Below are 26,352 nucleotides of genomic sequence, written 5' to 3' on the forward strand. Positions count from 1 at the left end.
CAGGGTCACCTGGGTGGCTCAGTGGGTTAAAGCCTCTGCCTTCGGCTCAGGTCATGATCCCAGGGTCCTGGGATCGAGCCCCGCATCAGGCTCTCTGCTCAGCGGGGAGGCTGCTTCCTCCTCTCTGCCTGCCTCTCTGCCTACTTGTGATCTCTGTCTGTCAAATAAATAAATAAAATCTTTAAAAACAAAAAAAACGAAAACAAAAACAAACTGAAAAAGCCCAACATGATTTCTTCCATCTTTGTGTGCAGTGGTATTTCTCCCATGTGGTTTCTTGCCACTTTCTAAACTTCTTCTGAATCTGCCGATTGGGTTTATTTCTGGACACAGAGGTAGTCTGCCTACATGTTCTAATTCTGTCAGTTTTAATTAACAACGAATAGCAGGGTGTGTCTTAGACAGGAGGGCTCTGGCAGGATCCTGAAGCCCATGGCAGTTAGCAGCTGCCTGCGAGCCGCCTCCAGAGTATAGTTCCACAGACTCGCTTTTGCCAGAAACAAACCAAAGAACAGGTAGCTAATAAGAGTGAAGGTGTTGGAGTCCTATGGGACTGTCAAAAAACTAATCCAGTAAATAAATCTTTGTGCTTCAAGAGAGCTAGAGGAGTTCTGTTGGGTTTTGTCACTTAATGGTTAATTGCCTTTTCACAGGGCAGGCTGAGCAGTTTAAGTCATTGTATGTAAAAGGCTCAGTTCCCCCTCTTCACTCCCACCCACATTTTGGTGGACTTTCTGTATTACCCTCTCCTAGGAAGATTGTTTACTTTAAGCCTGTGTTTCATTTAGTTAGCATTTTAAGCTATGTAGAAGGAGGGATTGTACTAGTTTCTGCTATAAGTCAGTAATAATCTGAAATGCTTGATTCTTTTTTGTTCTAGGTAGCAGAGGCTCAAAGGGCAGAGTTTAGCCCTGCCCAGTTCTCTGGTCCGAAGAAGATCAATTTGAACCACTTGTTGAATTTCACTTTTGAACCCCGTGGCCAGGCGGGTCACTTTGAAGGCGGTGGACATGGCAGCTGGGGAAAAAGGAACAAGTGGGGGCATAAGCCTTTTAACAAGGAACTCTTTTTACAGGCCAAGTAAGTATGTCAGCTCTTAGGAGGAAAGTGCAGTTGAGCCTCTGGGCAATTGCTGGAGCTGAGAAGCAGCTTTTATTTCTTTAGAAGCAGCTTCTTTTATATTATTTCATGTAAAAATTTATTTATTTATTTGAGATTGAGAGAGCAGGGTGAGGGACAGAAGGAGAAGCAGACCTCCCCTCTGAGCAGGGAGTCTGACACAGGGCTCCATCCCAGAACCCTGGGATCATGACCTGAGTGAGCCAAAGGCGGACGCTCAGCTGATTGAGCTGCCCAGGTGCCCCAGCAGAAGCTTCTTTTAAATTGCTGTGGGAGAGTGGTAGAAAAGGATTTGATTTGGTTCTTTTTCTCCTCTCTCTCTCTTTGTGAGGGGGGTGGCAAGTGTTGAAAAACAACTTTTCAAGCGGATGTTATTGGTGCTTAGAAGAATATATTACTTAAATATATTAATAAATGCTAAAATTAAATAATGCTTTCGTGTCATGATGTAGTAAAAGTTTTCTTTTGAATTGGACCCAGATTTAAATTTTATTTTGGTAATTTGTACAAAATTTTATTTTGGTAATTAGGTAATTTGTTTAGCCACTTTTGAGACTCCGCTTCCTTCTATAAAGGAGGAAAATGAATGACAGGTTGGAGTGTTTGGCATATATTTGCTCAAATACTGATTGCCTTTTGTTTCTTTTGTGTGTCATTAGTTATAATGTAAGATTTGACCTTGGATCTAGACTCAAGTAACTGGTTAGTACTTTATGTAAATTGGTAATCAAATGATTGAGTGCGAATAGGCTTTCTACTGCATTGAAGATTAGCTGTTCGCCGGGGTTTCTCACAGGGCCAAAGGAAATCTGGCTTCCTCCTGATTGATGGAGCCATAGTCTGGGTTAATTTTAGCCCAAGGGAGGCCTAGAGCAGCTTGGCCGGGCTTGGGAGCAGAAGAAACAGAGTTCATGGATTTACACTCCTTTCTTTTTGCCAAGCTCTGGATTCCCTCCAGAGCCAGGGCTAAAAACTGAGGCTGAACTCCTAGTTCTGTGCTTCACAAACCATGGCTGCTAATGGCCTGTATTTGATTACTAAGTGAAGGAAGTAAATGACTTTTTGGTGATGGCAGGTCGGTGGATTCTGACAGTCTGCCTTTTCTTTGTCTTTTTCCCTGTTTCCAGCTGCCAATTTGTAGTGTCTGAAGACCAAGACTACACAGTTCATTTTGCTGATCCTGATACCTTAGTCAACTGGGACTTTGTGGAACAAGTGGTGAGTAGTTCAGCTATGTGGGGGAGAGAACTAAAGAAATGGACCATGTGACACAGCAGCTGTTGGCTGGTTTCACTGTTGATACGTTTTTCTGCATGGCCGCACTGTAGACATTCCCCAGAGATCAGTGCTGGTTTCTCCTGGAGTTCGTTTTGTGCACTCCTATTGGCTGGCCTGCAGGATTGGGAAATTAGAGGACTCTCATCTAAAAGGTATATAAAAGCAGTGCTATCTACAACCTCTCCTGGGAAGAAGTAACTAGGGAAATAGATGAAGAACTCTGGTTACCCTCCTGACCTAGAATGGGCTCATGGATATGGCTTCATTGGTAGCCATTTGTAGTAATCTGTTAGGCCTCAGTCTTGTGACAGGTGAATGAGCCACTAGCTGCACTGCTGTCTAAGCCACTGCTGCATTTTGTTTTCTGTTGAAATTGGGAGCTTTAGGTATTCTCTTGCTGCTCTTAGCTTATAGAGATGTAGAATACTTTTCAAAACTAAAGGCCTTGGGGCGCCTGTGTGGCGCAGTGGGTTAAAGCCTCTGCCTTTGGCTTAGGTCATGATCCCAGGGTTCTGGGATCGAGCCCCGCATGGGGCTCTCTGCTCAGCTGGGAGCCTGCTTCCCTTCCTCTCTCTCTGCCTGCTTCTCTGCGTACTTGTGATCTCTGTCTGTCAAATAAATAAAATTTTTAAAAAAACAAAAAACAAAAAAATCTAAAGGCCTCAAAGCCTGGCTTCCCATTAAGTATGAAAATTCATAAAATCATCAGAAAATGATGAGTCCAGGGGCACCTGGGTGGCTCAGTCGTTGGGCGTCTGCTTTCGGCTGGGGTCATGATCCTGGCGTTCTGGGATCGAGCCCCATGTTGGGCTCCCTGCTTGGCGGGGAGCCTGCTTCTCCCTCTCCAGCTCCTCCTGCTTGTGTTCCCTCTCTCCCTATATCTTTGTCAAATAAATAAATAAAAATCTTAAAAAAAAAAAAAAGAAAATGACGAGTCCTGTGAAGCCTAAGTTTTATATACATTGGTTAAAAAAAAAAAAGAGAGAGGCATAGAAAGTGAAAATCTCATTGACTTCTCTGTTGGAAAATTACTGGTACCTTACTTCTTGATCTTCTGTATGCCTTTGTGTATGTGTGTATATCTTTTTTTATAAATGGGATCATAGGGGTGCCTGGGTGCCTCAGTTAAGGGTTTGCCTTCAGCTCAGGTCACGATCCCAGGATCCTGGGACTGAGTCTGACATCGGGCTCCCTGCTCAGTGGGGAGCCTGCCTCTTCCTCTTCCCCCTGCTTGTGTTCTCTCTCTCTCTAATAAATAAGTAAATAAAATCTTTTAAAGAAAGTGGGATCTTATATTGATTTCTGTCACTTTTTCCCTTTGTGGAACCCTTAAAATACTTGTGTACTTATTATATATGTTTGTGTGTGTGTGTGTGTGTGTGTGTGTGTGTGTGTGTTACATACATATATTTTTTAAGATTTACTTACTGGGGCGCCTGGGTGGCTCAGTGGGTTAAAGACTCTGCAATCGGCTCAGATCATAGTCCCAGGATTCTGGGATCAAGTCCCGCATCAGGTTCTCTGCTCATTGGGGAGCCTGCTTCCTCCTCTCTCTTTCTCTCTTCCTGCCCCTCCACCTACTTGAGATCTTTGTCAAATAAATAAATCTTAAAAAAATAAGATTTACTTACTGAGAGAAAGCATGCACACATGTGTGCACATGGCATGGAGCGGTTAGGGAGAAGGAGACAAGCAGACTCAATGCTGAGTGGGGAGCTTGATAAATAGGACTTGATCCCAGAATACTGAAATCATAACCTGAGTTGAAATCAAGAGTGGGGTGCTTATGGGGTGGCTCAGTTGGTTAAGTGACTGCTTTGGATTGGGTCGTGATCCTGGAGTCCTGGGATCGAGTTCTGCATCAGGCTGCCTGCTCAGTGGGGAGTCTGCTCTTGCTTCTGACCCCTCCCCTGCTATGTGCTTTCTCTTTCTCATTCTCTCTTTCAAATAAATAAGTATAGTCTTTAAAAAAAAAAAAAAAAAAGGATGCGTAACTGACTGAACCACCCAGGTGCCCCTTGTTATTATATTAAACCATTATTGTGGGTTCCTTAATGATATAAAGTTATTATATATCTACTTTTTTATATTTATGTTTATATTTATATTTATATTCATATACATGTATGTGCATTTTTAGAAAAAGATTTTATTTACTTATTTGACAGAGAGAGAGATCACAAGTAGGCAGAGAGGCAGGCAGAGAGCGGGAGGGGGGGAAGCAGGCTCCCCACTGAGCAGAGAGCCTGATGCGGGGCTCGATCCCAGGACCCTGAGATCATGACCTGAGCCGAAGGCAGTGGCTTAAACCACTGAGCCACCCAGGCTCCAGCCACTGAGCCCTGGAGAGAAAGATTTTAACTTTGACAGCCCCATGTCAGTTTGAAAGCAGTGTAACTTGTGGCGTTATTTTGTTTCAGCGTATTTGTAGCCATGAAGTGCCATCTTGCCCAATATGCCTATATCCACCTACTGCAGCCAAGATAACCCGTTGTGGACACATCTTCTGCTGGGCATGCATTCTGCACTACCTTTCCCTGAGTGAGAAGACCTGGAGTAAATGTCCCATCTGTTACAGTTCTGTGCATAAGAAGGATCTCAAGAGGTGAGATGGAGACATTTAATAGATTAGATCCCCCTTCTGCTGACTCCTTGCTCTTTTCCATCTAAATGTCCATGTTACAGTGTTGTTGCCACAGAGTCACGGCAGTATGTTGTTGGTGATACCATTACAATGCAGCTGATGAAGAGGGAGAAAGGGGTGTTGTTGGCTTTGCCCAAATCCAAATGGATGAATGTAGACCATCCTATTCATCTAGGAGGTGAGTTCTGTTAATTTAGGGGGCAAATAATTTTGGGTACATCCTTCAAGGCTATTGTGAGTATATCTTTCCATTAGAAATTGAGCCTTTGAGCAGGCCATTTCTAGCATTTCCACATCAGTTTTAGGATTCTGGTAGGTTAGAGGGGAGTTTGCAGAGTGGCTTAACTCTCTGCAAGTTTCAAGTATGGCTCAGTTATATATTTTAATTTTTTTAAAGATTTATTCATTTATTTGAGAGAGCAGGAGAGAGCATGAGGAGAAGCAGGCTGTCCACTGAGCAGAGAGCCCAGTGCAGGGCTCAGTCCTGAGACTCCAGGATCATGACCTGACCTGAAGGCAGCTGCTTAACTGACTGAGCCAACCAAAGGCCCTCAGTTTTTCATTTTGTTGAAATAGTGGCTGGTCCTGAGGATTCCACAGTCAGCAGTCTGCGCACCTGTTGTCCAGGAACTCAGTAGTCTAGTAGAAGAGACATATGGTGGCCAAGCAATTAGAATAGAATGTGAGAAGTACTCACAGTGGGGAATGTGCACAGGGTTTTATGTCCTGCATTCCATGCAGAAATTAGTTTTTTTTTTTTAAGATTTTATTTATTTATTTGACAGAGAGAGAGATCACAGTAGGCAGAGAGGCAGGCAGAGAGAGAGGGGGAAGCAGGCTCCCTGCCGAGCAGAGAGCCAGATCGGAGACTCGATCCCAGGACCATGACCTGAGCCGAAGGCAGAGGCTTAACCCACTGAGCCACCCAGGCGCCCCTAGAAATGAGTATTGATTAAAGTGGCATTTCAGTATCTGGGCTAAAGATACTTCTCAATAAATAGTATTCAAACAGTAAAAAAAAAAATAGATCCCTGTCTTATACCATTCATAAAAATCAACTTCTCATGGATTAAGTAATCGAATTTTTAAAAATTAAAAAAAATTTTTTTTTAAAGATTTTATTTATTTATTTGTCAGAGAGAGAGAGGGAGAGTGAGTGAGCACAGGCAGACAGAATGGTAGGCAGAGGCAGAGGGAGAAGCAGGCTTCCCACTGAGCAAGGAGTCCGATGCGGGACTCGATCCCAGGACGCTGGGATCATGACCTGAGCTGAAGGCAGCTGCTTAACCAACTTAGCCACCCGGGCATCCCAAAAATTTAAAATTTTTAAGAAAAAATATAGGACAGTATCTTTATAAATCCTCAGGTATGGATGAATTTTTGAACCAGGATAAAACTGTATAGATGTTATAAAAGAAAAGCTAAATAAATGTGATTTTATAAGAATGAAATCTGACAAGATTCCTTAAAGTCAACTGATGAAAAACTAAGGGAAGATTTACACATTTTTAAATTAACTAATTAGTTTAAAGATTTTACTTGTCAGTGAGGGAGAGCAAGTATTCTATGAATTCTATTAACAAGCTAGGCTAAGCATGTACAAAGCATTTTCCAGAAAGGGATATTGGAATCCTTCCCAAGAATTATAAGAGATTTAATTTTGCTAAGAGTTATGCAAATCAAAATGGCTATCAGATTGACACACATGAAAAAGAGAAAAAAACATTGGGAACACCAGGTTTCGCGGGGTGGGTTGGGTGGGGAAGGCAAATGAGTTCTTGGTGGTCTTTTGATGGGAGAAGTTTGATAGTATTTAAAATTTGATAGTATTTAAAGTATTTAAAGTGATAGTATTTAAAGTTTGATAGTATTTAAAGTATTTAAAGTGCACAGGGGCACTTGGCTGACTCAGCTGGAGGAACGTGGCTACAATTGTGAATTTGGGGGTGTAGAGATTACTTAAATTAAAAAAAAACAAAAACAAACAGAAAACCCACAACCTTTGATCCAGCATTTATACTTAAATATCATAAGGAAATTATTCGCACCAAGGAGCATGTATAAGGATTTTTTTGTTCCAATGTAATATAAGTTGATAATAAGCTAAATATTCCATGAGGAATTTACTCAAAGTAGAGTGTATTATTCTGTGGAACACAATACAGAAGGCAAAAATTAGGTCTCTGTGGGGCACCTGGGTGGCTCAGTGGGTTAAAGCCTCTGCCTTCGGCTCAGGTCATGATCCCAGGGTCCTGGGATCGAGTCTCCCATCGGGCTCTCTGCTCAGCAGGGAGCCTGCTCCCCACCCCCAACGTCTGCCTCTCTGCCTACGTGTGATCTCTGTCAAATAAATAAATAAAATCTTAAAAAAAAATAAATGAACATGGGTACAAATGTATAGAAAAAGATTTGATGACTACATATTGAAATTTGCAAATGGTTATCTCTGGGTGGGTACTAGGATGGGAGGGTGGGGAAATGGTATTTCAAGGGTTTCTCAAAAGATAATATCTTGGGCGCCTGGGTGGCTCAGTGGGTTAAGCCGCTGCCTTCGGCTCAGGTCATGATCTCAGGGTCCTGGGATCGAGTCCCGCATCGGGCTCTCTGCTCAGCAGGGAGCCTGCTTCCTCCTCTCTCTCTCTCTGCCTGCCTCTCTGCCTACTTGTGACCTCTCTCTGTCAAATAAATAAAAAAAATTTTTAAAAAAAAAAAAAAAAAAAAAAAGATAATATCTTAAACTTTTGAAAAAGTACAGAAAATATGGGAGAGGGAAGTTAAGGAAATAAATCCTCCATGATCCTTTTATGCAGAGGTACCCCAAAATTCTAGATTTTTTTTTCTGTGCATGTATACTTCTGCAAGATTAGGATTAAATTTTCTAGTTTGGTGTCTGCATTTTATTCATGTAATGTGAGTATTTCTGCATGTTAATAAATGTCCTCAGAAAACCATTTTTATTTAAAAAAATTTTTTTAAAGCTTATTTTTAAGTAATCTCTGTATCCAACATGGGGCTCGAAAGCACGACCGGGAGATTGAGTCGTGTGCTCTCCCAATTGAGCCAGCCAGATGCTCCCAGAAAACCATTTTTAATGTCTGCAAAATTCCCTTTAGTGAATATGCCATCATGTCATTAACTATTTCTGTATTATTGGACATACTGGTTGGTTGTATTTTTGGTATTATAGATGATGTAATTATTGAATATTGTTTGGCTAGATTTTTTTTTAACTGCATATTTTGTTTTCTTAGATTACTTATAAAATGGGGTCAGAGTTAGAAACCTTGTATTAAGGTCATTATTAAATTGTTTTTAGAAAATTATGCTAAATTACTTCCATCTTTACAACAAAGGTATGTGTAAAAGTTGCTGTGTAGCCAGGTGGTTGCAAAGCTTTGAATGTTGCATTTTTGTGATCTCGCTGGTTTTCCTGTAGATGAACAGCACAGCCAGTACTCCAAGTTACTGCTGGCCTCTAAGGAGCAGGTGCTGCACCGGGTGGTTCAGGAAGAGAAGGTAGCTCTAGAGCAGCAGCTGGCAGAGGAGAAGCACACTCCCGAGTCCTGCTTTATTGAGGCAGCTATCCAGGAGCTCAAGGTAAGCCAATGCCCTGGAAACAAGGTAGGGTGGTGGGGATAGGTTACCTCAGCCCCACATTTATGATAATGAACAGGGAAAGGCTAAAAAAGACAGTTTGCTCTGGGATTTGGTAATGGGAGGGAAGGGCTGACGTAGTGGGTATTTTTTTGTGTGTTTTTTTGGGGTGGTACCTAGTTTTTTTTTTTTTTTTTTTTTTAAAGATTTTATTTATTAGGGGGAGAGAGAGTATGAGAGGCGAGAGGGTTAGAGGAAGAAGCAGATTCCCCACTGAGCAGGGAGACCATTGTGGGACTTATCCTGGGATTCCAGGGTCATGACCTGAACTGAAAGCAGTTGCTTAACCAACTGAGCCGCCCAGGTACCCGGTACCTAGTGGTTTGTAAAATGCTTTCTGGAGCTGAAAGAAAGAAGTTAAAATGATCTTGGAGTTAATTGAGCCACTGAAGTCTCTTTGATTAACTACCTTCTGAGTTAAGCAAGGTAGGCTTTTTTTTTCCCCTAAAAAAACACTTGGATTTATTTTTAGAGATGTTTTATTTGAGGGACATTTTGCAGAAAGTAGGATGGCCTATGTAGCAGGGCTTAGGAGTGCCTGCTGAGGATTTGGAGCAACAGGAATTCCCCAGAAACAGAATTTCCTAAGCTCTGTACCCTTTAATAGGCATCAGAATCCCTGGTTGTTGGGATCCACCCTGAGAGGTGGAGTCTGTCAAGTCTGGGCTAAGTAGGCTTAATAATTTGCATTATCATGAGTTCCAGGGTGTTTTTGATTTTATTCATCCTCAGACCATATTTTGAGAATTACAGATCTTAATTAGACCAGTGAAAGCCCTTGTTTACTGAGTGATTGGCATGTGACAGGCCCTATGCAGTGGTACTGTATTTACATTTATCTCACTTAAGTGTCATTTCCTGGTGTGATAGATATGGCTGTCCCCTTTCATATATGAGGAAATGGAGTCATGGGTTAAGCAAGGTAATTTACTTGAGGACATATAACTAAAAAGAGGTGAAGCTGGAATTCCTGTCTTTCCTGAGTCCTCCTTTAGCAGGGTACTCTGTATTTCATTTGGGTTTTTTCCCCCTATAATGCAGAGTATTTGTTCCAATGCATTTCAGAGAAGAAAAGCTATATAGAAGTAGAGCAGTCCAGGTTTAGGTGGGAGTTGGCCATACCCCTGCCTTTAGCACTGGGGCTTTTGAAGCGTAGCTTGTAAACACAAGAAGACTAGTTCTCTGTTCTTGGATTTTTGTTCTGGAAGCTTTTGTGTTGTGTTGTCAGTGTGACTGCCACAGATTCTAAGCAGAATACCATCCCATTTGGGTACCAAGTGCTTTTTGCTTCCTGTTTCCTTTGAAGAATGAGGATTTTAAGTACTAGAAAACCAGACACCCTGGCAATTATGTTTTACGACCAAGATTGAAAATAGTCAAAATAATCAAAATATATAGGACTAGATGAAAGGAATGGTGTGGAGAAAAAGCCACAGCGGGGATGGGAGCAATGGGAGCACAATTCCCATTGGGTCTTGTTGCCTTTTAACTTACGCTCCTGTTGGGAGAGTCCGTTGTAAGCCCTTGCTAAACTCAGTGTTTCTGGAAACTTTGCTTTCTCTGGTCTTCTCTCTGGTGGTCTAAGACTCGGGAAGAAGCTCTGTCAGGATTGACCGAAAGCGGAAGGGAGGTCCCTGGTGTTGTGCCTGCTCTGGAACAACTGGTGCTGATGGCTCCCTTGGTGAAGGAGTCCGTTTTTCAACCCAGGAAGGTTAGTGTGTCCTTCTTAGAGGCTAAATGGCTGCTGTTCTTCAATGTTGCTGTTTAGGTGGCAGGTGCTGGACTTTGGGGGGGGGCAGGCTGTGAGTATTTTCTGTGTGCTTATTAGTTCTTTACCCAGGGATGTTCAGTCAGTGACAGCTAAGGAAGACATCCGGAGAACTTGGTTCCCATGCCTACCTTGCCACATAAACTTTCTTTTGATATAGAATTTGTCCCAACAGGGTGTGCTAGAGTATCTGTCTGCTTTTGATGAAGAGACCACCGAAGTTTGTTCTCTGGGCTCTCCTCATCCTCTTGCTCTCCCTCTGGTGGAGGAAGAGGAAGCAGTGTCTGAACCAGAGCCCGAGGCCTGTGATGACTCAGAGTTAGTAGATGACAGTCTGGGAGAGGGGACCATTTGTACTGAGTCCAGCCAGCAGGAACCCATCACCAAGCCAGGCTTTACACATCTGAGCAGCTCTCCTTGTTACTACTTTTATCAAGGTGAGTGTCCCTGAGAGGAGGGCTGGGTTGCCATGGAGAGGTTTCAGCGAGGTGACCTGTCCTCTTAGCAGAAGGAGGTATTGCTGCTAGATGGGGTTGGGTCTGTTGTGCCTTTGGCTTTAGGGAGGGAGAGGCAGGCCTAGCTGTGTGTGGGGCCCTCGCTTGAGGACCCGCCAAGATTGCTGTGTGAGAGAGTCACTTGTCTTCAGCGGAGGACGGGCAGCACATGTTCCTGCATCCTGTGAATGTGCGCTGCCTTGTGAGGGAGTACGGCAGCCTGGAGCAGAGCCCGGAGAAGATCTCGGCGGTAGTGGTGGAGATTGCCGGCTACTCCATGTCCGAGGTAAGGTCCTACCTGCCCCGAGGGTTACGGTTCTGGGGTGCCATCAGAATGATCTCTTTGACATGGGCCTAGCCAGCCCATGCACCCAATCCTTCAAGGATCGTAGCTTTTGTATTTGTCTATTTTTGTCACTGATAATTGTCTCCGCAAAGTTCTAAGAGATTAAACAGTGCTCCCTTACCATGTTGGGTTTCTGGTAGTCACTACTGCTCTCTGCTCAACAGGTTCATTTATTGTGGTTTGGGAGTACAGATGTCTCTCACTTTCATTCAAAATGAGTGTTTTTATCTTTTTCCTTATGGCTTGGGAAAAATGTCCAAGGAATCGAAAAGTTCTTGGAAGCTCTACACTAGGTTATACAAGCTTGAAACACATTTCTTTTTTAAGATATTTAAAAAATTTTTATTTATTTGACAGAGATCATAAGTAGGCAGAGAGGCAGGCAGAGAGAGAAAGAGAGAGGAGGAAGCAGGCTCCCCTGCTGAGCAGAGAGCTCGATGCGGGGCTCGATCCCAGGACCCTGGGATCATGACCTGAGCTGAAGGCAGAGGCTTTAACCCACTGAGCCACCTAGGCGCCCCTTGAAACACATTTTTGGCTTAGCAGACAGCTGTTAATTATTGTCTGATAATTTACATACGTGTTTTTACCCTTTGAGAGTTACCCCTGTGTTGATCACAAAATTTGTTACAAGCCTCAAAATAAGAGATTCATTGAGTACCATAAACTTTACATCAAACATGCAGAAAATGGGGGTGCCTGGGTGGCTCAGTGGGTTAAAGCCTCTGCCTTCGGCTTAGGTCATGATCCCAGGGTCCTGGGATTGAGCCCCGCATTGGGCTCTCTGCTCAGCAGGAAGCCTGCTTCCTCCTCTCTCTCTCTGCCTGCCTCTCTGCCTACTTGTGATCTCTGTCAAATAAGTAAATAAAAATCTTAAAATAAAAATAAACATGCAGAAAATGAAAAGAAAAATTAATGGCCTTCAATTTTTTACTATTTCAGGCCAACCTTTATTAGTAGGGAAATCTGCTTTATTTGCCTTCCCAGTTACCATTAATTCTGTCCATGGATTCTAGGTTTTTTGCCATCCAATACTCTTTAACTCCCCTTGTTCTCCCCACCCCCCCTGCTTAATTGTAGGCCCCAGAAAATCAGAAATAGCTGATCAGCTTTAGATTATTTATTACCAGGCTCAGTTTATTCATTTGCAGCACAAACCTAAACACTGCTTTTGGTTGCTCATTCTACCTCACTTGAATGTTGACTGACAGTTTCTGTTTGGCTTTGTCAAATGGTGATAACTTGAGTACTGCTCTTTGAACCCCAGTGCTGTGTGTGAGTGTGCGTACTGTTGGCTGTCTGGGGTGGGAACCTCTGCTCTGAGTCTGGCTCGCTGTCAGTTGAGTTTTGGTCCCTTTTGCATGGTAGGATGTTCGACAGCGCCATAGATACCTTTCTCACCTGCCGCTCACCTGTGAGTTCAGTATCTGTGAATTGGCTCTGCAGCCTCCTGTGGTCTCCAAGGAAACCCTAGAGATATTTTCAGGTAAGAATGTACCCACTCTGCTTCTTTTCAGAGTAGAGTTCAGGGGTTCTTCTGACTGGAAACCCAGGGTGGGAGGAATTAAGGAGCTCCATCATGAGCCTCTGTACCTCCAGAAACACTCCATCCATTCATCCAGTTGGCTGTCTCTTTATGTGGCCTTATCTACTAGTCACCTGGGAGGAGTTAATGGCTAGGTTTTCTTCGTTCTACCTCCTCACCATCTGACCAACCCACAGATGACATTGAGAAGAGGAAGCGTCAGCGCCAGAAGAAGGCTCGGGAGGAACGCCGCCGGGAGCGCAGGATTGAGATGGAGGAGAACAAGAAACAGGGCAAGTGTAAGTTCAGGAGCGCCCATGGTTGACTAGTACAGCTGTGCATCATCGGAGAGAGACTCAGTGCTTGGGCCCAGGACCCAGACTGCTTGGTTCACATCTTAGTCCTGCCACATGTTTTCAGCTCTTAAATCTGAATCATGAGGGTACCCCCTTCATAGGCTTATTTGAGAATTAAGTGGGTTAATTCTAGTCAAAGCTCATAGCTCTTAATAAGGGATGAGATTAAATTCATCCTTGGCATAGTGGGTGAAAAAATATGTTCTGGGAAGAGAATTGGAATCTGAATTTGGTGGATAATCATCTCCTGTGCACTCTAGATGGAACATTAATCCCACCTTTGTATTAAAGGGACATCTATACCTAGTTTAGCATGTCTCCCAAGGGGTCTGACAGAGTAGAAACCTTGACAAACTAGGAAATACATGCAGGAAGTTAGATTTTCACACTAGTAAGTGCAGAGCCTTTTGATCTGCCACTCCAACGTAAGCTTCATTGGACCCAGGAGAGTAGTGTGACATGAGGGCCTGCTAATCCTCCAGGAAGCAAAGAACTGAGTCCTCAGCTCAGGAAAGGACTTCACTGTTTTTGACTACATTCAGTATGGTAAACACACATTTTACTTCTTTGAGGCACCTGGGTGGCTCGGTTAAGTGTCTGCCTTCAGCTTAGTTCATGATCTTGGGGTCCTGGGATTGAGTCTCACTTCGGGCTCCCTGCTTGGTGGGGAGTCCGCTTCTCCCTCTCCCTCTCTCCCCTGCTCATGTTCTCTCTGTCTCAAATGAATAAATTAAGAAAAATCTTTAAAATTTTTTTACTTTCACTTTTTTTACTTCTTAAACTTGGATACCTAGGATAACACTGGGGTTCCAGTGTTATATAGCTGTTTGGCACATTTCCCAAATGTTTGAAAAACTGGTGTTTCAGGAATGAGCTTTTTTTGGTTTGCTTTTTTTTAAATTATGGAAATATTCAGAGACAAGTATATAGAGTAATGTGGTTAAGCTGTATGTCTATCACCTGGCTTCAGATAGGAATAGTTAGAACAAAGATTTTATTTATTTTTATTTAAAAATTTTTAAAAAAGATTTACGTATTTCAGTGAGAGAGGAGTACATGCACAGGAAAGTGGGGCAGGGGAGAGGAAGGGGGAGATAGAGGGGGCGGGGCAGAGGGAGAGAATCCCCAAGCAGACTCACCCAGGGGGTCTTGATCTCAGGACCCACACGATTAAGACCTGAGCTAAAATCAAGAGTCAGATGGTTAAGCCTCTGAACCACCTAGGTGTCCCAAAATTTTGGTTTTAAAGCTGTTTACATCCCTTTTTTTAAAAGACTCTTGGGGGATTCATTCTGACTGTCCTCAACTGTTGGAAAAGATTTGAGGAATATTCTAAATGGGTCTACCATTCTCCTCTTTTCTTTGCAGACCCAGAAGTCCACATTCCCCTAGAGAATCTACAGCAGTTTCCTGCCTTCAATTCCTATACCTGCACCTCTGATTCTGCTTTGGGTCCCACCAGCACCGAGGGCCATGGTGCCCTCTCCCTTTCTCCTCTTAGCAGAAGTCCAGGTTCCCAAGCAGGTAAATGAGTTGGGGTTTAAAGAATAAAGTTGGCCATCAGCCACAGACCTTAAAGCAAAGTCCTGGTATCTGAATGTACAACTCTGACCTACTCAGCATGGTGGGATCTTTAGGTGACTAACATTACTTTAGGTAGTTAATATATTTCTGAGATATGTCAGATTTTACTATTTGATCCACGTTTTGTGTTTGCTGTACTGACTGCTTTTTACCCTGCTGTCTTCTGAAAATGTCAAAACCTCAAGGTAGTTCATAGGGCGGGACAGTTAAACTTAGATTCTTCCCTGTGACCCATTTGTTTTATTTCTAGTTTGTACCTGTATGTACAAGCATACCTTGTATGCTTAAGCATCTTTGTACATGTCTCTGTTGTAGCATTGCTTATAACGGGGCGGGGGGGGAAAGCCTATGAAATCTGCTGTTAAGGTAATGGCTGAATTGTAGAGCATTTATACTCTACTGTGAAATACTTTATACCTATTGAAGAGGGGAGTAGCCGTCTTCATGAACTAATGCGTGGACCTTTAAGATGAAAGGACATCGTCAAATAAGACGAAATATGATACCACTTGTGGGTTTTACTTTTTTTTTCCTTATTTTTTTTAAGTAGCCTCCATGCCTGATGTGGGGTTTGAACTCATGACCCTGAGATATAGTTGTATATTCTTCCAACTGAGCTAGCCAGGCACCCCACATTTGTGGATTTTAAAAAAAAGAACATAAAAACAGCATTTCGTTATGGGTTCATATATCTGAATGTGTAGAAAAATACTCAGATGATTACCTAATCAAACAGGTAATGGTGTTTTACTCTAGGGAGTGAGGTCAGTATTTAGAGGTTGTTCAGAGGCTTTTGCCTTTTAAAAATACTTTTTTAAAGAGAGAATGTATTAATGTATAATGTATTATTTAAGAGTTAATCATAATTTTGTTTCAAAGAGCTATCTTTTCTGATCGTCCTCCTGGATGGTAGTTTTTGATAATTAAAATACATTTCTTGCCAGCCATTTTAATAAAATGTCCAAAGCAGAATATTTAAAGCTCTTGGTGATTCTCTTGTGATCATTTGCCTGTCATCACTTTGCAGATGAGAAGCGTGAGGCTAAGGCAGGGGCTTAGTGACAGGAATGTGACAGAAACCTGCATTGTGACCATTATGCTCTTTAGTTTGAGAGCTGCTATACAGAGCACTATGGCAGAACATTGACCACATCATCTGTGATACAAAAATTACGTTTGTGTATGTGCTTTCATCATACGAGCCTTTCTGAGGAACGGACTTTAATGTCCTGAGGAAGAGCAGTTGGATGGTGCTAGGAATGAGCGTACTGAATAGCCCTGGCTGACTTCGGGACGGCCTGCCACCTGGAGAGTGACTAGGCCCTTCCCTCCCAGCAATGATCAGGACCTGTGGGAATTGCTCACCTTGAGGTCAATAAGGATGGAGAAGACTATTATCTAGGGCTTATCATGATAGGAAAAGCTTGGATCTTCATACTGGATTTTGTTCGTGTATGTGTATTTTGGATTCTAACTGAATATTCCCAGGTCAGAGACATCTGGCTGGACCATAAAGGCTGACCTGATTACATTTTATCTTTTCCTTGGAACTTTTTCATTCACATAAAACTAGTCCACTAGGCCTGGAGAGTCAGCTGCTTTGGAAAGGGTTTTTCTTAGTGTGGGAACAGATGCTGCCATGCTTTCTAGTATTACTGTGAGTACTCCGCTTTTTTCTCCGTGGATCACTAGTGTGAATAGTGGGGCCATGTTCTTGACTTTATAAGAAGACGGCAGAGTGGTAATTGGATCAGGTTCGCTTTTAGAGGTGGGGCTGGTAATTATCCAGACCCGATTCAGGGTTCATCTTTTCTCTCTTGTTAAGCTCCAAAGAGCTAGTCTATTCTTAACTTACATAATCAGGTCTCTGGTTTCCTTTCAGACTTTTTGCTGACCCCTCTGTCACCTACTGCCAGTCAGGGCAGTCCTTCATTCTGCGTTGGGAGTCTGGAAGAAGACTCTCCTTTCCCTTCCTTTGCCCAGGTAAATCTTTTGCTTGTATTGTAAAACAGCCCAAGGATATCTAACATGAACTCTGCTTGTTCTTTCTGGAAATCCTTTCCGTTGGAGGAGGAGACTTACAGGTTAATGTTGCATGAATGGTAATAGTCATGGAAAACTTTTTTAAGAGGAAATCTATTGGATTTAGTCTCAGATGTTACTGTATAGACTTACCAAGGAAAGAGACCAAGAGTAGCTAGGGAGAATCAGAGCTTCAGTTATTTAACAAATCATTAGGTACTTGGGTAATGAGCACTGTTGTAGGGGCTGGGGAGACATCAATCAATTTTAGCTGGTCCCTAGTTCTAGGACCTTGGATTTAGGTAGTGTGTATCTATTACATATAGTAAACCATTCCTCTTCACTTTGGGAAAGGAGAGGTTGTGGTTATCCTATAACTAGCCAGACCAGCTTTCTTAGGCAGGTGGGTTAGAGGAACACTAGGCTAGTGACACTTGTTGTCAGATCTTTTTTTCTCCCCCCAGTAATTGAAGTATTTTTATTTTATGTACAATGAGTTAACATCAAGATAGGTCTTTTGAAGGACCCATTCAAGAAAGTTCACTGAATCCAATTTACTGAAGCCTGTATCCTTCCCATACTGATGGAAACGCTGGTGGCACATACATGAGACCCTACTTCCGGATCTCAGACCAAGTGGGTTTGAGCAGACACAGCTTGCTCTCTCAGATGCAATGAGACAAAATGAGTCAGATGACGTTTTTAATCTTTAAAACACAAACCAACACTCAGCATTCCTGCATTGAGATAACTAAGTTCAGATGGATGGATTGCTTGCCAAGCACCCCCATTAGAAGTTAGTATTAACTTTTTTGGGGCTAGTTTGGAATCATTAGCTTAACAGTTCTTTAGAGCAGGTGATAATGGATGTTTCTCACAACAAATGGCAGTGCGTGTTGAGAAATAAGCAGGAATTGGACTTTGGTAAGGAGAGTCCTGAAGTCAAGGAGAAAGAAATAATTGAAAGCAATCCTGAACATTAACTGGTAGGCTTCAGAAGTGATAATTATGCAAGTGGCTCCCAGGAGTTATGTCAAATGCTTAAGTTTGTTGTTGTTTTTAGTTTTTTTTTAACTAGGTTTTATTGCTTTTGCTTTTTTTCAGAATTAAATGGTGAACAACTTCAAACTTCAATGTGTTGAAGGAATAGCATAATGAACGCTTTTACCTTTCATCTGTGTTCACCAGTTGTTAGCATTTTGCTGTGTTTGCTTTCTCTTTTTATGTTGAAAATCAGTTACAGACCTCATGAATGACAGTTTACTACCAAATATAAGTGGCCCCACAAATGACATTCTTCTTTATAAGCACAGTTGTCATGACCACGTCAAAGAAATTCAGCTAACTGAATATCTCATTGCGTATGTCTCAAGGGTCCTATATTGTTTTCAGTCACGTCCAAAGATTGCTCATGGCATGTATTTGTCAAGTCTCTTTAGTGTCCTTTGATCTATAACAGTTTCTCTAGCCTCTCTCTTTTGTTTTGTTTGATTTTCTTCCTATGACATGGATGTTTTTGAAGCATCCAGGCCAGCTGTTGTATATAGAGTCTAGAGTTTGGATTTGTTGGTTTCTTTTTTCGTAAGTGGGTTCAGGTTAAACATTTAAACATTTCTGGCAAGAATAAAACATAGGTGGTAGGTATTTTAATGATCTTTTAAGAGTAAGGTGGTTCAGATGTCTTACTATTTGGACTCTGAACTCCCGGGGAAAAGATCATCGAAGTGGTACATGATAAAGAAATGTTATTCAGGGAAATCAACCTCTGCAAGTCCAACTCCGTTTGAATAATACTGTACCTCACTTTGGGACACACACTTTAGGACAAGACATTCCTATTTGAATCTTGTGGGGCTTGTCTCCTGGTATTTTTCCAGGAATAAAATTCCCCTTGCTTTGGGTGCCTGGGTGGCTCAGTGGGTTAAGCCTCTGTCTTCTGCTCAGGTCATGATCTCAGGGTTCTGGGATTGAGGCCCGCATTATGCTCTTGTGACCTCTGTCAAATAAATAAATAAAAGCTTAAAAAAAAAACCCAAATTCCCCCTGCTTTGAGCATAGCATGTGTTGCAGATGGGGCTTACACTGGCCCTTGATAATTAAGAAACTGGCCTTGGCCAGACCAGATGAAAGAGTTCCTCATTCAGGGGCAGGAGGGATTGTTCTGATTTTACTGTACATGGAGGCTGTAAATTTTATAATTTTATAATTATTTTATATTTTTTATAAATTTTATAAAAATTTTAAAATTTAATAATTAAGGAGCTGTTGGAAAAGCAAAGACTGAAGGGTAATTAAGGCTGTTGTGGCAGTTGCAGGATAAAGTTAAAATTTATTGAACTGGTTTTCTTGGCCTTTAGTAACTGGAATTCGATAGCCAGGTGGTTCATTTTGAGATCAGACGAGATCGGGCACGTTCAGGGTGGTATGGCCGTAGACCAGGTGGTTCATTTTGAAATTGGAGGGTACTGCACACTGCTTATTCCAGGAGGTTTATGTTTTTAGGAGTCCCAAGAAGAGCGGGAAAACTTACCAGAACAAGAGAATCACACAAAAGTCAGGATTGTCAACTTGAGAGTCTGAGTAAGAACCTATTGTGCTGTCATGCACTATTCTTCAACCTTTTTCTAAGGAATAAAACAGGCTTTGGTCTTCCACCTTGGGAATTTCACTGCTATCTGCTGGTCAGGTTATAGAGAACATGACCAAAATAGTGCATTGAGGAAAGAAGTATCTGGAAAATCCTTTTTTCCCAAAGGTGATAGTTCTTTGACCTTCTAGCTAGTTAGTGTCGAGACACAAGTCTAGAAGAGAAATTGGACTGGTTACTTAAATTCTTGTCTCTCTTCTTTCCCTCTTGGCAGATGCTGAGGGTTGGAAAAGCAAAAGCAGATGTGTGGCCCAAAACTACTCCCAAAAAAGGTGAGAATGACCTTCTGGTGGAGGGGAATTTGGTCCCTTTCAGAAAGTTAAAGTCTCTAGAATCCTCTCTAAAATTCTAACACTGGTATTTTATAGATGAAAACAGCTTAGTTCCTCCTGCTCCTGTGGACAGTGATGGGGAGAGTGATAACTCAGACCGTGTTCCTGTGCCCAGTTTCCAAAACTCCTTCAGCCAAGCTATTGAAGCCGCCTTCATGAAACTGGACACACCAGCTTCTTCAGATCCCCTGTCTGGTAAAGGCAAAGAAATGTGTGCTCAGTACAGGGCTGTCATTCCCGCCTGCATCTAGTGGTGGACATCACTGATTAGGCTCTTTCCTCTGAGCCTGTAGGGTCACATGCTAGTGTCAGCTAACAGTCCCTTCCTATGTCAGGTAGGACCTTTTCGCCACCCCACATAAATTCTTGAGGCCTGGATGTGAAATTCTGAGAAGGTCTTTATTTTTTCCCTTCTAAGACATAGTGGAGGAGATTTTAGAATCCTGTTTGGTAGAGGGTGGCTAATAGTTAGAGAAGTCAGGCTTGAAGGCCACACCACTCTGGCTATTCAGTGAGACAAGAACATTAGCATTTAGGGTGTGTCTTCTCTGTGCTTGGCATTGTGCTCATTTTATTCTCCCGACAACTATATTAAATGGGTAGAACTGTCACAGGTAGAGCAGATGAAGAAATGGGTCTAGGGACGTAAAGGGACTTGCCCAGACAAATAGTGCAGCATGCAGACTGGTGTCCGGATCCAGGCAGTCCTCACCCTAGAACCTTCGCTGCCGCTCTGGACTCTCAGGAGTGAAAACTGGCTGTAATTGTCACTAAAGCTGGAGGCTGGGGGATAACGTTCAAAGCTAAGCTCTTTCTTGTTTCCATTTAGAAGACAAAGGAGGAAAGAAAAGAAAAAAACAGAAACAAAAGCTCCTGTTCAGCACCTCAGTCGTCCACACCAAGTGACACTACCGGCCCGGTTACCTTCTCCATCTGGTTTTCTTTCTTCTGTGCTTCTGTTTTGCTGCTGTAATTTTTAAGTATTTGAGTTTGAACAGATTAGCTCTTGGGGGGAGGGGGTTTCCACAGCGTGAGGGGGAACCAAGAAAATTTTAAATACAGTGTATTTTCCAGCTTCCCGTCTTTACACCAAAATAAAGTATTGACACTCTCAAGAGATCTCTTCCTGCCTAGATTTTTAGTTTGTTACCAGGGTTATTGTTTTGGACCTATGTATAATTGGTTTTTCTCAACCCAAGTAAGTTTGAAACCCTTCACCACCCCTTGGAGCAGCCCACAGCCCACTGCTCTGCTGACATGTCAGGGCGTCACGGTTTCAACATACCACTCAGCACGTCTTTTAAAAATAGAGCCTTTCCTGTCTAGTTTTCCTCTTGTTAAAGAAACAGAGGATGGGAATAAAATGGATTTAGGACACCCAGCTTGAACTGCAGTTTTTCTTCTGAGAAATGGCCAGGATGCGGCTGCTTACCTAGGTGCTAGAAGGTTTTACAACTTGTATGTGGCTCATTTGGCAGGGAAAGCTGGAATTGTCACTAAAGCAGCCCTGGAACCTGCCAACTGTTAGATGAAGCTTTATTTTGAGTGACAGTGGCCTGAGTTGTAGGAGCAGAGGAATCTGGCACAGCTGGAGGCAGAGCTGAACAGGTTTGAAAGCAGTGGTGGTGCGCACTGCCTCCCTGTTGTCTAGAGCAGTCTGTGCCTTGGTTGGAGTGGAATTTGAGTGATGTGAATTTTGCTGCTAAGTGACCTCTAGGTATAATAGCATGTGAAGGCAAATAGTTGCAATAAATCACCTGCACAAGCAATGTGAGCTTTCTGGGTTTTTAAAGTTCATTACAGGTTAGCTAGACATACTTCTTAAATAGGGTAAAGTAACAGCTACTGTGAGCTTGAGCACTCTGGTGTCACAGGGTCTCGGTGTCTTTCCTAGTGTCAGGACTAAGGGGCTCTTGAGTTGGGCTTAGCTTTACCTGTCATTCTTAAAGAGGTTCATAAATCCTGGGACAGGAACCGCCCTGGGTGCATGAGTGTGTTTCAGCCCTGAAGATAAGGGGACATATTGAAGCAAACATTACAGATCTTTCTGTTAAATGTGTAAGGGACTTTGAATAACATCTGTTTTATTATACAAGATAACAGATCCTAGAAATGTCATTGGTAAGTAGTGGATCCAAACCCTCCTAACCTCTGTGAGTGAGGAAGTGTTACTTGGTTTCAGGTGGCCCAGCAGGGGTGAGACAACAGGGAAGGGCGAACTGCAGAAAACTACTCGAAGTTGGCAGCTGCTGCTTCGCTTTGTAATGTCAGGCAAGGCCAGGTTTTGTCACACACCTCCCCTCTACCCCCACCACCCCCTCTGGTAAGAAAAATGGAAGAACCATGTTTGTTATCCTGTTACCTGATTAAGGATTGGTAAGGAATCTGGTATTTTTAAGGTCAGTATGGAAACCAGCTATAGATTGGTGCCAGTTTAGCTGCCATGTCTCACTAATACTTTTACTCTAAATAACCTGGACTGCTTAGGGTTCATCCACAAGACCTCAAGTGGGAGGCTATACATCTAGCATCATAGGGAGCCAGTCTTCCCACTGAGGCCAGGGATAGCGGGGGAAGGAGACCTCCCAGCCAAAGTGGGAGCCAAAGATTTTTTTTTTTAAGATTTTATTTATTTATTTGACAGAGATCACAAGTAGGCAGAGAGGCAGGCAGAGAGGAGGAAGCGGGCTCCCTGCTGAGCAGAGAACCATCCCAGGACCCTGGGATCATGACCTAAGCTGAACGCAGATGCTTTAACCCACTGAGCCATCCAGGTGCCCCCAAAATGAAACTTCTTAAGTATACTAAAAGGCTGCTATAGAAGTGAGTGTATTTATTTTTTAAATTTTATTTGAAATAGAGCAGGAGATGGGGAGAGGGAGAGAGGGAAGAGAGAGAATCTGAAGGACTCCATGCTGAGCACAAAGCCCAACTTGGGGCTCAGGCCCACAATCGTGAGATCATGACCTGAGCCAAAACCAAGAGTCGGATGCTTAACTGACTGGGCCCTGGTGCCCTGCCAAGTACATTTATTAAACCTACTCAGCCAGGCAATTAGACACAGATATGTCTGTAACTGCTGGGGGTTCACCACCTGCAGGACCACTTAACCCGGCAGCGCTAGGTAAATGTGACTTCAGTTTAAGTGAACAAGTCCTCTACTTTGAGCTGATACCTTGGCCTCTGGTGAGCAGTCATCCACTTTGCCAAAATTGTAGCAGATGCTGCTGCCTCCCAGAATGTTCTGTTCCAACAACTGGGCCCTGAATCTCGGGCCCACCACAGCGTGCAGAGGTTCACTCCACTGCTTCAGCAGCCTCCTCCTCACCACTCTCCGAAAACTCCTCATCTGACCTCTCCTCTAGTAAACAGCTTCTGGTGACAGACTTCTGGATAGCTTGTCGTTCTCCTGGAAAGGCAGGCAGAGCAGGGATGAAAGAGGTCTTTGGGAGTCCCCTCTTTTCAGCCAGGCTAGTTACTGCTCAGTGGGCACTGGCTAACGTTGCTTACCTTCGTCGGTGCAGTTCTGCAATAAGATCAACAGCTGTCTCCTGTTGTAATGAATCAGGAACTTCTGGCATGTTCTAATTGTACCTGGCACATGGAAGAACTCTGTGGTCAACAGCTCATGAAAGGTGTCTGTCTCAAAGACTTTCTGAGCTGGGTGAAAGCCTCCTGTTCTTGGCAGGAGAGCAGGAAGACCTACCTGCCTGTCAAGACTGAACCCTGGACCTGTTACTATTGAAAATCAGCGGCCATACCACATGCACCCCTACCTCCCACGTGTAAGGTGTTGAGAAAACACGGGTAACGGTGTCCTTTGTTCTCCAAGTATGTGATGAAAGGAAGAGCTGAGCACACGAGGTGGTAGAATTCCTTCCGGCATCGAAGTAACACTACTCCAGTATAGGCATTGAGGTATCGCACTACAGCAGGGGGAAAAAAAAAATATTTTGGGAAACTCTGGATTCATTTAAAAATCTTAGAGTAACTGAGCTTCTACTATGTGCCAGGCAGTAGCACTTGGGATGCATCAGTGAGTAAAAAATTTCTGAAGGAAAAAAACCCTTAGGACACATATTTATTTATGAAAAAGGGATAAACCACACCAGGGCTTTGCACACCAATCAGAATGAATTTGGAATTTTAAATGCTCTTCTAATTCACTGATAAGCTGATAAGTGGGGCTGGGACTGGCAGAGATCCATCTTCCTCAGGGGAAATCTTGGCTAAAAAAAGTTATTTTTTTAAGATTTTGTTTGACAGCACAAGCAGGGGGAATGGCAGGGAGAGGGAGAAGCAGGTTCCCCTTGAGCAGGGAACCTGATGGGGGCTTGATCCCAGGACTGTGGGATCAAGATGCGAGCCAAAGACAGATGCTTAGGTGACTTAGCCAGGTGCCCCCTGAAAAACAGGTTCTATTGCAACTGGGTTCTGTAGGTCTTTTTTTTTTTTTTTTTTAAAGATTTTATTTATTTATTTGACAGAGATCACAAGTAGACAGAGAGAGGGAAGCAGGCTCCCTGCTGAGCAGAGAGCCCGATGCGGGCCTCCATCCCAGGACCCTGAGATCATGACCTGAGCGGAAGGCAGAGGCTTAACCCACTGAGCCACCCAGGCGCCCTGGATTCTGTAGGTCTTGAAGAGGTTGCGAATGACCCAATGTAAATGAACTGGGCCTATGTGCATGAATTCTCCAGTATTCAGTTTTAAGCAAAGGTTAAAACATGTAATGAATTTAAACATTAAATAGCATGGCTGGGGAGTTTGGGTGGCACAGTCCGTTAAACCTCTGCCTTCAGCTCAGGTCTTTATACCAGGATCTTGGAATGGAGCCTGCTCCTCCCACTCCTCCCTGCTGCTGCGCTCTCGCTATTTGTCTCCAATAAATATCTTTATAATCGTTAAAATAAAACACTTAAAACTGCGTCCTTGTCAGAAGAATCCCCTCTCTCATCTACATAACGATGGTAGGTTCTGTATTTCATCTGCTGTATTAAGGGTTTGTTTTTTTTAAAAAGGTAATTTTGACAATTTTCCCCCCATGGGATGTCAGTGTAACCAAGTAACTTAACTCGGAACTATACCCGTCCTCCCCCATTTAATTCATTATCTTGCTCAATCACAATCCTAGTATACACACGTGAAATTGATAAAGCCGATTCCTTCCCAAAGTGCCACCGCCTTCTGCTTTTAGCTCTCCGCCTAACCTCGAACTCACGCAGACTCGGGCTCAGACTCCGATTGGCCTCAAGAGGACATACTGTACAGTGAGGACTGTGTATCGGGTTTGGAAGCTCCTGCCGTGTCCCGTACTCTTTCTTTCTCCCTCTTCCGGCCCCCGTTCCCTCCCAATCCCGCCGTTCGCCTAGTTCCGCAGCACTCACGTACCCGCGAAGCCGATGGAGCAGGAGGCTGCGCCGAAAGTCCCGTGCACGCGGGCGATCGTGTCCCGTATGAGGCCGCCCAGCACTCGGTCCTCCAGACTCAGGCGGCAACGGGGGTCATCAGAAACCACCTCGCACAGCAGGTACCTGCGGCGGGCAGCAGAAAAGTGAGCGCGCGGCCAAGGCCGCGGGGGACCCGGTAGGGGAGCAGATGTTGGGCAGGCAGGGGACCCTTACCTGTGCTTAAACCGCACCATGGCGGCCTCCGCGCGCCGCGGCCCAGCTCCCAAACCGGATATTTGTGGTTTTGCTGGTGGCCAATGGGAAATTACCCTCCGCAGTCTTGCAACCAGTCAGAGAGGAAGCAGGGTAAGAAGGCGGGGCTAGAGGGTTGGGAGGCAGATCCCCGTGCCAGTCTCCCTTAAGCCCTACCTCCCTCTACGTTTGTAGAGCGCATGCGTCCTTGCTGACCGCCTTGCTGAGTTAGGTGTTTGGGAGTGGCGTTCCGCGATCTAAGGGCGTGTGGTTGCGATGGGTGTTTCTGCAGCAGGCCGAAGTTTGCAGTTCTTTGCAGGTGCATCCGCTGCATTTGGGGCTCTCGGGATATGTACTCTCTATTACCTTGCAATCAAGTAGTGTATGCGCTTATATTTGCTCCCTAAGCTAGACGGCGGGACTTTTGAGGGCGAGACCCTGCATTTACACGCCCGGGATTGACACGGGAAATCGGGCCCTTAGTTTCAGGTTGGAGATCGGTTTAATTTTTTCGTACAGCCAAATATATTATTACTATTTGGGTCTTTCAACAATCTTATGGTAACCGGAGTATTGCCTCGGCTTTTGTTGGCAAAAACAATCCGTGATTGTTATATTTTACTTTTTTTTTTTAATAGAAAAGTACAAAGAAGGAAATAAAAATAATCTCAACACCGAGAGAAACTAATTTATCATGTAGTGTATTTACTTCCTTTTCTTTCCCCTTGTGCCATAGGGCCTCAAAGTGAAGTCCAGGGACCGCTGGGTTTTCTGAGATTCTTTCCAGGTTTCCCTAATGTCAAATAACTTCCATTGTAATACTAGGATGTTAATTGCCTTTTTCATTTTCTCAGAGTGGACAGTTTTCCGGAGACTATGTGACATGTGCTGATATTATCACTGATGGCTGATGGGATTTTGCATTGTGTCCTAAACACTTA

The 26,352-nt window shown here is 43.5% G+C and overlaps 2 protein-coding genes across 6 annotated transcripts in view; one reads left to right on the forward strand and one right to left on the reverse strand.

The window, feature by feature from the left end:
• Positions 1-20,884, forward strand: part of RNF10 (ring finger protein 10) — a 41,732-nt gene extending 20,848 nt beyond the window's left edge. The window contains exons 3-17 of one of the 5 annotated variants that reach the window (XM_059408586.1): positions 881-1,080; positions 2,247-2,337; positions 4,818-5,002; positions 5,083-5,219; positions 8,478-8,638; positions 10,281-10,406; positions 10,624-10,900; positions 11,110-11,243; positions 12,672-12,789; positions 13,026-13,127; positions 14,553-14,708; positions 16,651-16,751; positions 19,652-19,709; positions 19,806-19,964; positions 20,599-20,884. In XM_059408586.1, coding sequence (XP_059264569.1) covers positions 881-1,080; positions 2,247-2,337; positions 4,818-5,002; positions 5,083-5,219; positions 8,478-8,638; positions 10,281-10,406; positions 10,624-10,900; positions 11,110-11,243; positions 12,672-12,789; positions 13,026-13,127; positions 14,553-14,708; positions 16,651-16,751; positions 19,652-19,709; positions 19,806-19,964; positions 20,599-20,675 — 2,082 coding nt within the window. In that variant the 3' untranslated portion in view covers positions 20,676-20,884. Of the gene's footprint in view, positions 1-880; positions 1,081-2,246; positions 2,338-4,817; positions 5,003-5,082; positions 5,220-8,477; positions 8,639-10,280; positions 10,407-10,623; positions 10,901-11,109; positions 11,244-12,671; positions 12,790-13,025; positions 13,128-14,552; positions 14,709-16,650; positions 16,752-19,651; positions 19,710-19,803; positions 19,965-20,598 lie in introns of those variants that run through there. The other 4 variants (XM_059408587.1, XM_059408588.1, XM_059408590.1 and 1 more) reach the window with 4 other exon arrangements.
• Positions 20,885-22,601: 1,717 nt separating this feature from the next.
• POP5 (POP5 homolog, ribonuclease P/MRP subunit) lies at positions 22,602-25,499 on the reverse strand. The gene is made up of 5 exons (XM_059409950.1): positions 25,394-25,499; positions 25,161-25,303; positions 23,546-23,695; positions 23,280-23,363; positions 22,602-23,178 (listed from the first exon to the last, which is right to left on the reverse strand). The coding sequence occupies exons 1-5, from the start codon at positions 25,411-25,413 to the stop codon at positions 23,066-23,068; spliced, it is 510 nt and encodes a 169-aa protein (XP_059265933.1). The 5' UTR covers positions 25,414-25,499; the 3' UTR covers positions 22,602-23,065.
• Between the last annotated feature and the right edge of the window lie 853 nt (positions 25,500-26,352).

This window comes from Mustela nigripes, chromosome 8 (assembly GCF_022355385.1).
Source record: "Mustela nigripes isolate SB6536 chromosome 8, MUSNIG.SB6536, whole genome shotgun sequence".
Classification (NCBI taxonomy): domain Eukaryota; kingdom Metazoa; phylum Chordata; class Mammalia; order Carnivora; family Mustelidae; genus Mustela; species Mustela nigripes.

Bases quoted from the DNA above. Each gene is read 5' to 3' on its own strand.
- POP5 (XM_059409950.1), bottom strand. From the start codon at position 25,413: ATGGTGCGGTTTAAGCACAG. The intron at 23,364-23,545 runs GTAGGGGTGCAT...TCCATGTGCCAG, and splicing joins CAACACCTTACACGTGGGAG to GTACAATTAGAACATGCCAG. The intron at 23,179-23,279 runs GTAAGCAACGTT...CTGCCTTTCCAG, and splicing joins GCAGAACTGCACCGACGAAG to GAGAACGACAAGCTATCCAG.